Source organism: Octopus sinensis, linkage group LG25 (genome assembly GCF_006345805.1).
Source record: "Octopus sinensis linkage group LG25, ASM634580v1, whole genome shotgun sequence".
In the NCBI taxonomy this organism is placed as follows: domain Eukaryota; kingdom Metazoa; phylum Mollusca; class Cephalopoda; order Octopoda; family Octopodidae; genus Octopus; species Octopus sinensis.
In genome coordinates, this window is record NC_043021.1 from 4,353,008 (window position 1) to 4,369,645 (window position 16,638).

Sequence of the window (16,638 nt, forward strand, 5' to 3'; positions counted from 1 at the left end):
TGAGTGGATTTGGTAGACGGAAACTGAAAGAAGCCCGTCGTATATATGTATATATATATATATATATATTTCTTTACTGCCCACAAGGGGCTAAACATAGAGGGGCGAACGGATTAAGTCGATTACATCGATCCCAGTACGAAACTGGTTATTTATTTAATGACCCTGAAAAGACGAAAGGCAAAGTCGACCTCGGTGGAATTTGAACTCAGAACGTAACGACAGACGAAATACGGCTACGCATTTCACCCGGCGTGCTAACGTTTCTGCCAGCTCGCCGCCTACATATATATATATATATATATATATATATATATATATAGATATATATATATATATATGTGTGTGTGTGTGTGTGTGTGTGTTTGTGTGTCTGTGTTTGTCCCCCTAGCATTGCTTACGTCCCCGTTACTTAGCGGTTCGGCAAAGGAGACCGATAGAATAAGTACTGGGCTTACAAAAGAATAAGTCCCGGGGTCGAGTTGCTCGATTAAAGGCGGTGCTCCAGCATGGCCGCAGCCAAATAAGTAAAAGAGTAAAAGAGAGTATTATCATCATCATCATCATAAAGGTGACAAGCTGGCAGAATTGCTAGCAAGCTGAGAAAAATGCTTAGCAGCATTTCATCCTTCATTATGTTCTGATGGGAACAACCAACCCTGCCCCTGAAATTGTTGTAGATGACTCTTATTCAGTGGTTGCAGAATTATCATCATCTTTATATATAAAACTGAAGTTGTGTGAGAGTCTGTCTCCTCCGATTTAGATTCCTAACTACTCCCACATTTTGCGGTGCAGTTTAACCAAAACCGGGTATCTTATAGTCGTGATTCATATCGAGCCCTTCTGGGTATTAGCGCGCGTCTACGATGAGTCTACGATTTAAAAAAAATTTACCATCATTTTTTCGTTTTTTTAATGCATTTTTTGCTTGGTTTAAGCGAAGTAACTCTCTAAAAATGCTTATATAGTTATTTCCCTTACAAACCCGAGCAACGCCGGGCGATACTGCTAGTTTAACATATTTAGACTTCAGTATCGATAGAACATGACAGAACTACATATGAATGAAAGAACCAGCTTTTCTTTGTATCAATAATATAGATTGTGAAGTTCAGCAAACAAGAATGCAGCTAAACTGTGATGATGTAGAGATTAAGATGTTACAATTTGTATCAAAACAACAACGAAAAAAAAAAAACTGGGATGTAAATAATATAAATAAATAAAGTTTTCCAACCATGCTGGCATAAACTAATTAATGTAAAAAAAAAATGAAACCTGAAAAAAAAAAACAAAAACAAATTCAAAAATTCAGTTGTAACTTGAAGCGGAAATGTCAACCCAATTGAAGCAGACAGTTGAAAATTCATATTATAGACATGTGTGAAGTTGGAGGGTGGGGGGATTTTTAAAAAAGTGTTTAACTCAATCTAGATGGCATACACACACACACACACACAAAATTATATATATATATAGGCGCAGGAGTGGCTGTGTGGTAAGTAGCTTGCTTACCAACCACATGGTTCTGGGTTCAGTCCCACTGCATGGCATCTTGGGCAAGTGTCTTCTGCTATAGCCCCGAGCCGACCAATGCCTTGTGAGTGGATTTGGTAGACGGAAACTGAAAGAAGCCTGTCGTATATATGTATATATATATATATATATATATATGTGTGTGTGTGTTGTTCCTCTAGCATTGCTTGACAACCGATGGTGGTGTGTTTACGTCCCCGTCACTTAGCGGTTCGGCAAAAGAGACTGATAGAATAAGTACTGGGCTTACAAAGAATAAGTCCCGGGGTCGATTTGCTCGACTAAAGGCGGTGCTCCAGCATGGCCGCAGTCAAATGACTGAAACAAGTAAAAGAGTAAAAGAGTATATATTCATATTTTTTATATTTTTATATATTTATACAGTGAAATTTGATTTAATACTGAATTGAATTTTTCCTGTAAGTTTGGAGCTATACTCCCTAATATTATTATTATATATATATATATGTATACACACACACACACACACATTGTTTTATCCTTTTATTTGTTTCAGTCTTTTGACTGCAGCCATATAGGAGCACCGCCTTTAGTTGAGCAAATTGCCCCCAGGACTTATCTTTGTAAGCCTAGTACTTATTCTATCAGTCTCTTTTGTCGAACCACTAAGTTACAGGGATGTGAACACATCAGTATCAGTTGTCAAGTGATGTCGGGGTGACAAATACAGACACAAACATACACACACACACATATACAATGGGCTTCTTTCAGTTTCCATCTACCAAATCTACTCACAAGGCTTTGGTCAGCATGAGGCTATAGTAGAAGACACTTGCCCAAGGTGCCAAGCAATGGGACTGAACCCAGAACCATGTGGTTGGTAAAGCAAACTACTTTCCACACAGCCACTCCTGTGCCTGTAGCCACTCTATACCTATATATAAAGTAAACAACAGGTTGTATGGAGAGCGGCGGCATTGATAAATAAAAGGTAGGCCAAAAAGAAGACAACAAGCAGAATTGAACAGAAGACAAGTGGGAAAATAGATGATAACATAACAAAGCGGACAGAAACAAGATACACAGACCATTCGCAGCAAATTTTCTCATCAGTTGGTTTCTGGAAAGTCATTATATACACACACACACACACACATACCCTCTCTCTCTCTCTTTCGGAGAGGCACTGAGCACCTACACGCACACATACACACACAGCAGTAACTTCCGCCTACCGAATTCAATCGCAAAGCTTCGGTCGGCTCGGGGCCATAGCGGAAGACACCTACCCAAAGTGCCACACAGTGGGACTGAACCCGAAACCATGTAGCTAGGAAGCAAGCTCCCTAACCACACAGCCATGCCCGCACCTACTATATATAAATATACATATCTATATACACACACACACACATACATACACACATTTATTTGGTTTGCTAGATCTTTGATGGGAATTCGTGTGTTGAAACGAATTCTGTTGTGTCTTGGGAGAGTCATTAAGCCAATAACAACAGATGCACAATTTCAATTCCATTTCCCTTCATGTTCCAAAGTGTGAGCAGACTTTACAGACCTACCATTATTGATGTAATCACTCTTCCAAGACACAACAGATTAAATTAATATTTACATACATATGTATATACATATATGTATGTATATATATGTGTATATATATATATATATATATAATATATATATATTATATATATATGTGGTGTATATGTGTGTATATATTTATTTATATGTGTGTGTGTATATATATTATATGTGTGTGTGTATATATATATATATATGTGTGTGTGTGTGTGTGTGTATATATATATATATGTGTGTGTGTGTGTATATATATATAATATATATATATATGTATATGTGTGTGTGTATATATATATGTATGTATGTATGTATGTATGTATGTATGTATAATCTGCGATTTGAATAGCATCATTATTTACTTGTTCTATAATTCTATTTGTCAAGTTGCCATGAGCAGCGGTGGTTAGACTTTATAGAACTATGTCTAAATATCTACTCTACCACACTGGCTCGACTTGGCTTGGCTGAGGAGTGCAGTCTTTATATTCATGCCCAGGAGTAAAGTCAATTGCATCAACCACCAATGTTCAACTGGTTCTTATTTTATCAACCCCAAAAGGATGAAAGGTGAAGTCAGACTTTGAAGAAGTTGAACTCAGAACGTAAGGACAGATGAAATACTGCTAAGCATTTTGCCTGGCATGCTAATGTATTATAACAAGAACCAAAATCGAAGTTGATCAACATCAATGGAAATTGCAGCTATGATACCAGTGCCGGTGGCATGTAAGTGAACCATCCGAATGTGGCCGTTGCCAGTGCCGCCCTGACTGGCCTCCGTGCCGGTGGCACGTAAAAAGCACCATCCGATCGTGGCCGTTGCCAGCCTAGCCTGGCCCGTGCCGGTGGCACGTAAAATGCATCATCCGACTGTGGCCGTTTGCCAGCCCCGTCTGGCACCTGCGCCGGTGGCATGTAAAAAGCACCCACTACATTCACGGAGTGGTTGGCATTAGGAAGGGCATCCAGCCCGTAGAAACACTGCCAGATCAGACTGGGCCTGGCGCAGCCTTCTGGCTTCCCAGACCCCAGTTGAACCGTCCAACCCATGCTAGCATGGAAAGCGGACGCTAAATGATGATGATGATGATGATGATGATATCTGCTTGATGAAGGCTGATTTGGGACTAAAGAGTTACCAGCTTTGGCAATAATGACCTTATAGGAGAAATTGCTGTATGAAGTATGTTATTAAGTAGCGAGTACGATACCTGATCAATTCTAATTGATTAGGAAATATATTGCTGTTAAAATCAATTTGTGGTCATTCTCCTTGTAAAGAGATTACTGAATGGTAATTGGTGGTTAGAACCGTTCAGAAATGGTTTTTTTGCTCACTTGGCTGAGATTGCCCACTCACTCAAAATGATTTCTTCGTGTTACAGGAAATGAATAATTAATTTTTTTCAGGGGTGGGGTGAGGTGGGGGAGGTTAATTCAAAGGTGATATACTGAAGTATCACCTTCTGAAAAGTGAAGTCATGCAAGGAATAAAATAGACATTATTGACAGGAATGCAAAATGCAACCAGATACAAAGATTCACATTTTATGGCGAAATGACCAGAAATAAATTCTATATAAGTAATCAAAAGGAATAATCAGGTATCAAATTGTATCACCATCATCATTTAATGTCTGTCTTCCATGCTGACAGTTTGATCTGATCCAATGAGTCAAAGAACTGTGTCAAGCTCTGATATCTAATTTGGAATAATTTCTGTGATTGGATGGCCTTCCTAATATCAACCACTTAGTAGAATATACTGAGTTGTGTCCCCAAAGTCCATCCCTTTCTCACCGTGATGGGGATGCTGGCAACGGGTAGTGTCAGAGCTATGCCGTTGGGAATTTCGGATCCTGGTAGGGCGGATTGGTCTGACACCCAAGGCGGATTGGTCTGACACCGAGTGGTATTAGGACCACAACCCGGCAGACGGGGCTCTGGTGAAAATCCTTGGAGTGTCTACTTCGGCAACCGGCGGTTCCTTGGTCGTTCTGTCCCTGCGTCTGCGGACAATCTGCGGCAATCCTGCATGTCTCTACATGCAGAATTGTTGGGGACCGCTTGTGAAATCCACACATTCCCACGAAACTTCTTCCAAGGTGGAAGAAGCCGACTCAACCCACCCAGGGTGAATGTTGCCACAAGTACAAGTAAGTAAGTAATATACTGAGCGCTTTTTGCATGACATCAGCGCCAGTAACTTTGGTATTGTGACATGAGCCCTTGATGCAGAGTACATGCAAATACTAAACAGAACTGAAACTAGTATGCTCCGTTGGATGGATATCAGTGTGCCTTTATGACACCTCATCACCACCATCTTTGCACATCCACCAAAGCATATTGACCTCATTCCTTTCTTGTCTCTGCATGTCCTCTGCATTCAAGGCCTATGTTGGAATATTTTCTTTGCAGGTAGGATCAGATCCATGTCAAAGAATAATGACCTACTTACAGAACCATCCTGGGAAAATAGTCCGTAGTTCTAATGTACTATGTGGAAACCTCACAGCAAGAAACCCACACTTCCGACATTCCAGCGACCACCATGTAGATCCTCCCACAGTTTCTGTCATGTGGTGTTAATGTCTAGCAAGGGAAGTAACTCCCTATCTATAAAAGCACATCGAACATGTTGGAATATTACATGTTTCACTACTATGTAGCATTGCTGTTCACACACATGCATCATATCACAGACGCACACACAAGGAATGCTTACAACCAAACTTATTTCCAATCATTAGGAAAAGAGAGTTCTTTTATGAGGAATTGTGTCATGGTTTCCTCTTGGGTTTCCAACAAGAAGCATTTAGAATTTATTTCAAATTTCATCCTACTGAGGTTTTGCTGAGCTTTTCTGTGGCACTGAGCAGACCAAAGAGAAAACTTACATTTAGCCATTACATTTATAGGTGCAGGCATAGATGTTTGGTTTTAAAGTTAGCTTTGCAGTCACACGAGTTCAGGTTCAGTCCCACTGTACAGTACCTTCTACCATTGTTTCTTGAATTAATTTGGTTGACAGAAACTGTGCAGAAGCCTATCATATATGTGTGTGCCAGTGAGTGCAATTGTGTGTGTCGACCACCATCATTTGGCAACCAGTATTGGTTTGTTTATGTCCCTGTAACTTAACAGTTTGGCAAAAAGTGACTAATACAATAATAAGTACCAGACATAAAATAATTATTAAGGTTGATTTCTTTGGCTAAACATTTCAAGGCAGTGCCCGAGTATGGCCACAGTCCAGTGACCAAAACAAGTGAAATACATAAAGGAATTACCTGTGGAGGCCCATAGCTTAGTGGTTAGACATTTAACTCGTGGTTGTAAGGTTGTGGTTTTGATTCCTGGACCAGATAATGCCTTGTATTCTTGAGAAAAGCACTTTGCTTCATGTTACTCCAGTCCACTTGGCCAGCAAACACGAGTAATCCTGTGACGGACTGGCATCTTGTCCAGGGAGGAACATATACACCAGAGAAACTAGGACACTGACCTTATGCCCCTTACAGAATGATGTGGACTAACTGATTACCTGACGAGCCAAAGAAGGCTAAAATCATTTGAGCAGTCATTTTTATTGTACCTCCAAAATTATGTAATGCTAAATAATGATACCACCGGACCTGATGGATTGGGGGTTTCAGTCACAACTAAGTAAATAACCACATCATCATCATAATTATCATCGTTTAACGACCGTTTTCCATGCTAGCATGGGTTGGACGGTTCAACCGGGATCTGGGAAGCCAGGAGGCTGCACCACGCTCCAGTCTGATCTGGCAGTATTTCTACAGCTGGATGCCCTTCCTAACACCAACCACTCTGTGAGTGTAGTGGGTGCTTTTTACGTGCCAGGCGAGGCTGGCAATGGCCACGATCAGATCGGTGCTTTTTACGTGCCACCGGCACGGAAGCCAGTCAAGGTGGCGCTGGCATCGGCCTGCAAATAGTAATCAAATACACACTGATTGATATGCTGTAGCAAAACAATCAATACTGGTTTCACATTTTGGCACAAGGCCAGCAATTTTGGGGAGGGAATAAGTCAATTACATCAACCCCAGTGTTCAGCTGGCACTTATTTTATCAACCCTAAAAGGATGAAAGATAAAGTCAACCATGGCAGAATTTAGACTCAGAACCTATGTAAAAATGGACAAAATGCCGCTAAGCATTTTTCCTGGCATGCTAATTATTCTGCCAGTTTGCTGTCTTCAAACAACAGATACAAAAGGATGCTGTAAAGTTCCTAGATTTTGGTAAAAGAAAATACAGAATAATCAGTTGTGTTTTTTATTCAACATATTTCTGTTTTTCTTAGCCCTTAAAAGAACTCAGAAGGTTGGGCCCCTAACTAGGCCTTTCACAATACCCTAGAAACTAAGAACTTTTCAGCAGCCCCTCATATATTAATACATTAGCAGTCAGTAAGACAGTAGCAGATATGCTTTGATGTGTAATTAACAGTCAATTAGGATCAGCAAACTACAGCGTAGGGGTCAAATCCAACACATCAACTATTCTGAATATGAAATTTCACATAAAATCTTTGTTTTCCTTATTAATCTTTGAAGTGGACTGGAACAATGTAAAATGAAGTATTTTGCTCAAGAACACAACACACCACCAGGCGTGGGAATTGAAACCACAATCTTGTGATTGTGAAAGCAACACAAGTAGATATTCAGGAAAATGACAGTAGTTAATTAGACACTGATAGATAGTCTAAGATGTTAGTAGTTAATTAGACACGAGTAGGTGTACTATGTCAGTAGCCAGAGACTGTTAGGAATGCTATGATAGTAATTAGTTCTTGCTAATTTTGGCACAAGGCCTGACATTTTGAGGAGAGGGAAAAGTCAATTACATCAACCCCAGCACTTGATGGGTACTTTTTTATCCACCCCAGTACTCAACTGTTACTTATTTTATCAACCCCAAAAAGATGAAAGGTAATGTTGACCTTAGCAAAATTTGAACTCAGAACATAAAGAGGCGCAGGAGTGGCTGTGTGGTAAGTAACTTGCTAACCAACCACATGGTTCCGGGTTCAGTCCCACTGCGTGGAATCTTGGGCAAGTGTCTTCTGCTATAGCCCCGGGCCGACCAATGCCTTGTGAGTGGATTTGGTAGACGGAAACTGAAAGAAGCCTGTCGTATATATATATATATATATATATATATATATATTATATATATATATGTATGTGTGTGTATATGTTTGTGTGTCTGTGTTTGTCCCCCTAGCATTGCTTGACAACCAATGCTGGTGTGTTTACGTCCCCGTCACTTAGCGGTTCGGCAAAAAGAGACCGATAGAATAAGTACTGGGCTTACAAAGAATAAGTCCCGGAGTCGAGTTGCTCGATTTAAGGCGGTGCTCCAGCATGGCCGCAGTCAAAATGACTGAAACAAGTAAAAGAGTAAAAGAGTAAAGAGAATCAGAAGATATGCAGCTAAACATTTTGTCTGATGCTCCAATGAATCTGCCAGCCTGTAAACACACACATAACTATTCTATATATTAGTAGTTAACTAGGCACTGGTAGATATGCTAGTAAATTAAACAATAGTAGATACAGAAAAAAAAATAATACCCACCAAACTCACCAATACACTCCAACCACTCTTCCAAAGATGTTATATATCTAAACCCCTTTGCCCATTCAAAGCATTTTTATAAGTTTATCTTAAGTGCCCATGCTTGTTTTCCACACTTTTACTTCGCCCTTATCAGCCTGAGTAATATAAATGGGAAGCTTACGAAAATAAACAAAAGACGAAGGCAGGTGGAGTACAAACAAACAATTGTATTAGTATGGCGCTCAGGAATAGAAATAAAACAAGTCTTTTACGTTTCGAGCCTACGCTCTTCAACAGAAAGATACACAGAAAAGAAACACGGAGAGAAACAAGGAGAGAAAAAAAATGCGTGCAGGAGCTAACGATTTAATATCTTTCCTTTCATAAGACCCAAGTTACTCTGGTGGTCGAAAAAACAAAATTTAGAATGTCTATCATGTATGATGCATGAAAAGCAGGTAAATATGTCCTGTGTGTCACAGGTAAAGGGTTGTTAACTAAATTTTTCTACCATTGTGACAATAACCTCTGATCCTTGGAACTGATTAGTTTCATGCCACCTCCATCCATGGCCACCTGATTCACTAATCTGTCATCACCCTCAGCCCTTAAACTAACCACTATTTGTAAACCCCTCTCTCTAGAACATCTTCCATTTGGAAGGTCTTCCATGTACATGTTATTCTTGTAGTTTCAGAATCAGTTTTATTGATTTCAATGGCCTTGAAGGGTCTGTTAAGATTAAGGACACAACACATTTTTGGGGGGAAACTTAACACAACATATCACAGCATACTCCAAAGCAGCAAAGTACAAAAATAGGACATAAAAATTTAACTTACCAATGATTCATTTTCATTCTTCAGAAGCATGGTTTTCCTTTCAAGTTTGAGAACCTGAGACTGAAGTTCTCCTACCTTCTTCTGTAGGGGTTTCTCCTTCTCTTCAAAAAGCCTTTTGTTCTAAATAAAAAAAAAAAAAAGACAAAAAAAGCAATCAAATTAAAGTTTAAAATTATTATTTTAGAGAAGATGAACAAAGCTGAACATTCAGATAATAACAAAGGAAAAGATCTTTCTTTTAAGGTTTATTAGATTGGTACAATTCTATATTTACTGAGATGAGGAATTTATATTATGAAAGCAATGACTAAGATGAGGAGGACAGCAGACATAACATTTTGGCTGCTGTATGCTCCAGCCTCCTTCAGACACCAGCCAAAACGTATTAAAAACATCAACCAAGATGAGGAGAACACTAGTCTGTGGAGGCACATGGCCTAGTGGTTAGAGCAGCAGACTCGCGGTCGAGGGATCGCTGGTTCGAATCTCAGACCAGGCGATGTGTGTGTTTATGAGCGAAACACCTAAGCCCCACGCGGCTCCGGCAGAAGGTAATGGCGAACTTCTGCTGACCCTTTCGCCACAACTTTCTCTCACTCTTTCCCCCTGCATCTTGCAGCTCACCTGCGACGGACTATAATTTATAGTCTGGCTTATCAAATCTTTGTACATCAAAATCTAAGGCCAAGGAACAAGGAGCAGTGTCTGTTAGGAAAGGGGCTGAGGGAGTCAACAGAAATGATAGTGGGTATAGTCATAAAACTATCAAGATTAATTTGAAGCAATATAATGAGATTTGGTAAAGGAAAATCCTAAATCAGGATGTTAGTTATCAATTAAAGGGGCAAGACTCTAGTAAAACCAACGATGATGATACAGGGGAAATTTTATTATGGAGTACTATAGTTGAATACTTTAAACAATCATTGCTATCAAGAAGATTATTAAGAAGATTATGACCAAAAGGATAAAAGAAGATTATTAAGATTATGACTAAAGGGTAAAATTTTTGAATGCTTTTGAGCATATACCAAAATTTACCACAAGAGAGGGAGGAAATAAATTACATAGAAATTGTTTAATATTTATTCATACTACATACTGAAATATTAACTTATTAAATAGCATCTATGAAGATTAATCATTGGCATTTACTGGTATTTAATAAAGGAGTAATGAGGTGAAAGAACATGCGAACTATATATTAATTAAATTATAATCTAAGCAGTTTATTATAAGTTGTGAAGATACCAGTACTGTTATATATAAGGTAAGTATGAATTTCTAGGGGTACAAAAATTAGGTTTTTTCATAAAATAATAAAATGATCAGGTGGGGTAGAACACCATAGAAAAGGAATGAAATAGCTTAATCACTAAAACCATGATGAAGTATATATACCTTAACATCAATAGAGAAGATTTGTAGAAAATGTATAATAATTTAAGTATTTAAACTAAAAATTGTTTATTTACTTATTTAGTTTGTATCTGTAAAGACTGATACCTGGTATTAACTAAAGGAATATTGATGTTATAGGAATGCTAACTATATACTAATTATAAACTAAGAGGTATAATATAGGTGTAAAAAGTTTTTAGTGTTAATCCATACATGATTTTAATCACCTTACTTTGAAACTGTATGGATAATACCATACTAAATTCTGGTGCCTCAACATAAGTACCTAATTCATCTGAATCTAAATTTTTGTTTATATACACACATATATATATATATATATATATATATATATATATATATATATATAATCATCATCATCATCGTCGTTTAACGTCTGTTTCCCATGCTAGCATGGGTTGGACGGTTCAACTGGGGTCTGGGAAGCCAGAAGGCTGCACCAGGCTCCAGTCTGATCTGGCAGTGTTTCTACAGCTGGATGCCCTTCCTAACGCCAACCACTCCGCGAGTGTAGTGGGTGCTTTTTACGTGCCACCAGAACAGGTGCCAGGGGAGGCTGGCAATGGCCATGATCGGTTGGTGCTTTTTACGTGCCACCAGCATGGAAGCCAGTCAAGGCGGTGCTTGCATTGGCCATGTACAGATGGTGCTTTTTACGTGCCACCGGCACAGGTGCCAGGGGAGGCTGGCAGCGGCCACGATTGGTTGGTGCTTTTTACACGCCACCAGCATGGAAGCCAGTCAAGGCGGTGCTTGCATCGGCCACGTACAGATGGTGCTTTTAACGTGCCACCGGCACAGGTATCACAACTACAATTTCCATTTGATTTTTTTTGCTGGCATGAATTGGACAAATTTTCTGAAGTAATGTTGTATAACTGATTGCTCTTCTTGTCATTAACCCTTTTAGTTGGTGCATGGCTCAGTGGTTAGAGAGCTAGATTCACAATCATGAGGTAGTGAGTTCAACCAGGCTGTGTGTTGTGTTCTTGAGCAAGACACTTTATTTCACATTGCTCCAGTTCACTCAGCTGTAGAAGTGAGTTGTGATGTCACTGGTGCCAAGCTGTATTTGCCTTCACCTTTTCTTTGGATAACATCGGTAACATGAAGAGGGGAAACTGGTATGCATGGGCAACTGCAGTCTTCCATAATCAACCTTGCCTGGATTTGTGCTTCGGCAGGAGATGAACTTTCTAGGTGCAATCCCATGCTTATTCATGACCAAAGGGGATCTTTTATTTTTTTATGACACAGGGGGAGACAGAGTGACTATTCTAAAACCAGGATACACCTTTTATTTCAATAATCTCCCTCCTTGACCAGTCATCTTGTGAGTAGGGGTTAGTCAATTACATCAACCCCAATGTTCAGCTGGTACTTATTTTATCAACTCCAAAAGGACGAAAGGCAAAGTTAATCTCAGTGGCATTTGAACTCAAAAAGAACATAAAACCAGAAGAAATTTCTACTTAGCATTTTGTCTGGCAAGCTGACAATTCTGCCAACTCCTCACCTTCATTATAATAATATTGATTTCAAATTCTGGCACAAGACCAGGGAGAGGTTAAGTCAATTACATTGACCTGAGTGTTCAACTGGCACTTATTTTATCAACCTCAAAAGGATAAAAGGCAAAGTCACCCTCGACAGAATTTCAATTCAAAGCATAAATAAAGGTGCCAAGCATTTTGTCAGCTGTTTTAATGAGTCTGCCAGGTCATAGCCTTAACCCTTTAGCGTTCACATTATTCTGCCAAAATTAATGCTTTTTAATCCACGTTGTTTTGAGCTAATCCTGCATTATCTTGTAGTTATGAGATTTTGATGAGGTAGCTGTTAATTTTTAAAACGATATTGTAGGGTTGGTGTGAGAGACCAGATCTGGCCAGTTTGAACATAAAACAGGTAGAATATTTTTGGCCGGATATGGCCGGTTTAAATGCTAAAGGGTTAACCCTTTAGTGTTCACATTATTCTGCCAAAATTAATGCTTTTTAATCCACATTGTTTTGAGCTAATCCTGCATTATCTTGTAGTTATGAGATTTTGATGAGGTAGCTGTTAATTTTTAAAACGATATTGTAGGGTTGGTGTGAGAGACCAGATCTAGCCAGTTTGAACATAAAACAGGCAGAATACTTTTGGCCGGATATGGCCGGTTTAAAAGCTAAAGGGTTAATAATAATGGACTCTCCCATTGAAGATGACATATGAGTGTTCAGCTTTTTTGTTGAACAGCCTGCACAAATGATTTGTTTATAGGGATCATATGTATGCGCTGTATGTTATCTTGCTCCCTCCGTCAAATCAACAATACCTGAACAGGTGCATGGGGTACCAGACATCAGGTGTCAAAGTGATTGCAGAGCAATGCAAGATGAAGTGCTTTGATGAAGAACACAACGCACCACCAACGCACTCCATCAATTACGATGACAAAGGTTTCAAATGATCCAATCGAAGGTACTGCTTACTTGAGAAATTAGCAAGCAAGTGGCTGAGTACCCCACAGACATGCATATTCCTAACATAGTTTTCAGGGAGATTCAGAGTGACACAAAATGACACCTGGCCTGCTCTTTGAATTACAGGTACGTCCCATTTTGGTCAGCTGATTAGACTGGAGCAACATGAAATAAAGTGTCTTGCTCAAGGATAAAATGCACCATAGGGAATTGAACTCACGACCTAGGCCAACGGGTCTGGGGGTAAGGGGTTAAGTCAAATCAACCCCAATGTTCAACTGGTACTTAATTTATTGACCCCAATATTTTTACATGCTATTATTTATACCTCTCTATATGTGTGATTGTTGAGATATGCCATTGCAGAAAATGCATTATTTCACATTCTCTCAAAAGTTTATAAAATTTTCATGGATGGACACACACACACACGAAGGGTTTTAACTTAATTTCAATCTAGCAAATTCACTCACAAGACATTGGTCGGCCCAGAGCTATTATAGAAGACACTTGGTCAAGATGACATGCAGCAGGACTGAACCTGAAACCACATGGTTGCAAAGAGAGCTTCTTAACCACACAGCTATACCTGTACCAAGCCACATATTTTTTTTTTTTTAATTTGGCACAAGGCGTAGGAGTGGCTGTGTGATAAGTAGCTTGCTTACGAACCACATGGTTCTGGGTTCAGTCCCACTGCGTGGCACCTTGGGCGAGTGTCTTCTACTATAGTACGGGTCGACCAAAGCCTTGTGAGTGGATTTGGTAGACGGAAACTGAAAGAAGCTTGTTGTATGTATATATATATATATATACATGTATGTGTGTGTATATGTTTGTGTGTCTGTGTTTGTCCCCCCACCATCACTTGACAACCAATGCTGGTGTGTTTACGTCCCCGACACTTAGCGGTTCGGCAAAAAGAGACTGATAGAATAAGTACTGGGCTTACAAAGAATAAGTCCCGGGGTCGATTTGCTTGACTAAAAAGGTGGTGCTCCAGCATGGCCACAGTCAAATGACTGAAACAAGTAAAAGAGTAAAAGAGAGTAAGGCTTATACATTTTGAAGGAGTTGCAAAAGTCAATTTAATTGTAGGTGCTACTTTATTTTACCAGCTTTGAAGGGATCAAAACCAGAGAGGATTTCGACAAGGGCTGAACTTGAAATGTAGAAAGATCTAACTAAACATAGCAAAAGTATTTAGTCCTTTTCTTTTCTTTTTCTTATTCACAGACTTCTCTGTAAAATTTAATTAATAAATAAAAGAATGAAATAAATGAATAAATAAAACAAAAAAATAACTAGCATAATAAATAAAAGTACAAACCAATTTAGTCATTTTGTATCTTTGCTCACAAACCATTTTCCAATAAAGTTTAAAGTGGAGATTGACACAATCCCAGAGAATATTGACAAATCAATAAAGTTTGATGAGTTTAGATTTGTATATTGTTCATACTGTTGTTGTTTTGTTTTTGCTGTTTTTCTCTTTCTTTCCTTTTCTTTTCAATTGATAAAAGATTAATCATTATCCCCACCCTTCCCAAAGTATATTTTTGAAGTTTTTGTTTAACGAAATAGTAACAAAATAGGAAAAATAAGCCAAGAAATATCCAGTAAATCCTGAAGACTTTTTTTTTTTTTTGAGAGACAGAAAATCAATCAAAAAAATGTAACAGTAAAATAATCCAGGTAAAATAAAATATACAAAAAAGAAAATAAATGCATGCTTGATTTTTTCTTTTCTTTTTGGTTTGCTGTATTTTTCTTTTGTTTGTTATCCTCCTATATTTTATGGTAAATATTTTTTCTTTAAAATGTCTCTTTATATTTTCCTAAATGTTCTGGTAAACAGTGTCGAAGGAGAAAACAAATGAATCGTATACTGAACAGTTATATATTTCCTCGGTGAAACAAACTCAACGAAAGATTTTAAATACAAATGTATTATTTAATAATCTCTGCTACTTTCAAGACATTTTCATTTACACCGTTAATAAACGTGGTTGGTGGGACGACAGGTAAAAGCACTTCCATACACACACATTTACCTGTCTCTGTCTGTGTATCTGCACCCACACATATACAAACATATGTATACGTATGTATGTGTGTGTATGTGCATTTATTTCCCCACCTCCTTCAAGGTAAGATAGCACAGGAGTTTTCTCTCATATGAAGACACGAAGAAAATAGCAACAGAAAAACTTTTATAAAGTTTTCCCCAAGAGTCCTGCAGTTCTTGCAACAGTTGCAATAGTAGTAGTAGTGGTGGTGGTGGTGGTGGTGGTGGTGGTGGTAATTAACTCCAGAAATGTATATAAAATGAATTATAATAATACTAGTAATAATGATAATAATAATAATAATTATTATTATTATTATTATAACAATAATTTGCTGCACTGGAAATAAGGAAAAATCTGGATACTAAGAGACAAACCAACACAGATATTCTAGATCGTCTGATTGTTTATATTTAGCAAAGGCCAACTTAGTTCTCGGTCTCAGAGAATAGAATCAGCATGGGTGACAACAGACTTTCATTTGAAACAAAAAAAGAAAGAAAGAAAAAAAGAAAGAAAGAAACAAAGAAAGAAAAGAGACCTCATCAAGCGTTTGGGAAGTTTTTGTATTTTTTCGTTGATTTGTTTGTTATTTGCTTTGCTTTTTGTTATTTATTTACTTTTATGCCTACCATGAAGTTGAATGTATATATATATATATATATATATATATATATATATATATATATATATATATAGAGAGAGAGAGAGAGAGAAAGCGAGGGAGCTGTGTTTGAGAGACTGTATAATATACCTAAGAAAGTAACAAGCTGTTAGCAGGTATGAAATGTATACACACACACATACACATTGCTATACACGCACTCAGGTATATTCACACACACATATACCAAGCTGTTCAGGTGTGTGTGTGTGTCAGTAGTTCATTATCTGATGATGTATGACTGTAGCAGTAGCTAAGTTAATGTCCTTTATTTAAGCAGGAGGAAAGGTGAGACAATTTAATGAAGTAGACACAAGAGGAACGGTGGGTGGGTGGGAAAACAGTTAAATTATTCCGGTGTTTTTGTTTTTATTTCTTTTTAAAAAAAATGCAATAATTACTTGAGAGAGGGGAGAGGAAGAATGAGGGTAGAAAGAAAAAGGTGAGGTAGAGAGAAAATGGAAGAGACG

The 16,638-nt window shown here is 38.3% G+C and overlaps 1 protein-coding gene across 7 annotated transcripts in view; it reads right to left on the bottom strand.

Annotated features, from left to right (window-relative positions):
- LOC115224461 (RIMS-binding protein 2) overlaps nt 1–16,638 on the bottom strand; it is a 595,300-nt gene that overhangs the window by 493,368 nt on the left and 85,294 nt on the right. For 6 of the 7 annotated variants that reach the window (XM_036513377.1, XM_036513379.1, XM_036513378.1 and 3 more), the window contains one exon: nt 9,546–9,665. In XM_036513377.1, coding sequence (XP_036369270.1) covers nt 9,546–9,665 — 120 coding nt within the window. Of the gene's footprint in view, nt 1–9,545; nt 9,666–14,765; nt 15,064–16,638 lie in introns of those variants that run through there. The other variant, XM_036513382.1, reaches the window with a different exon arrangement.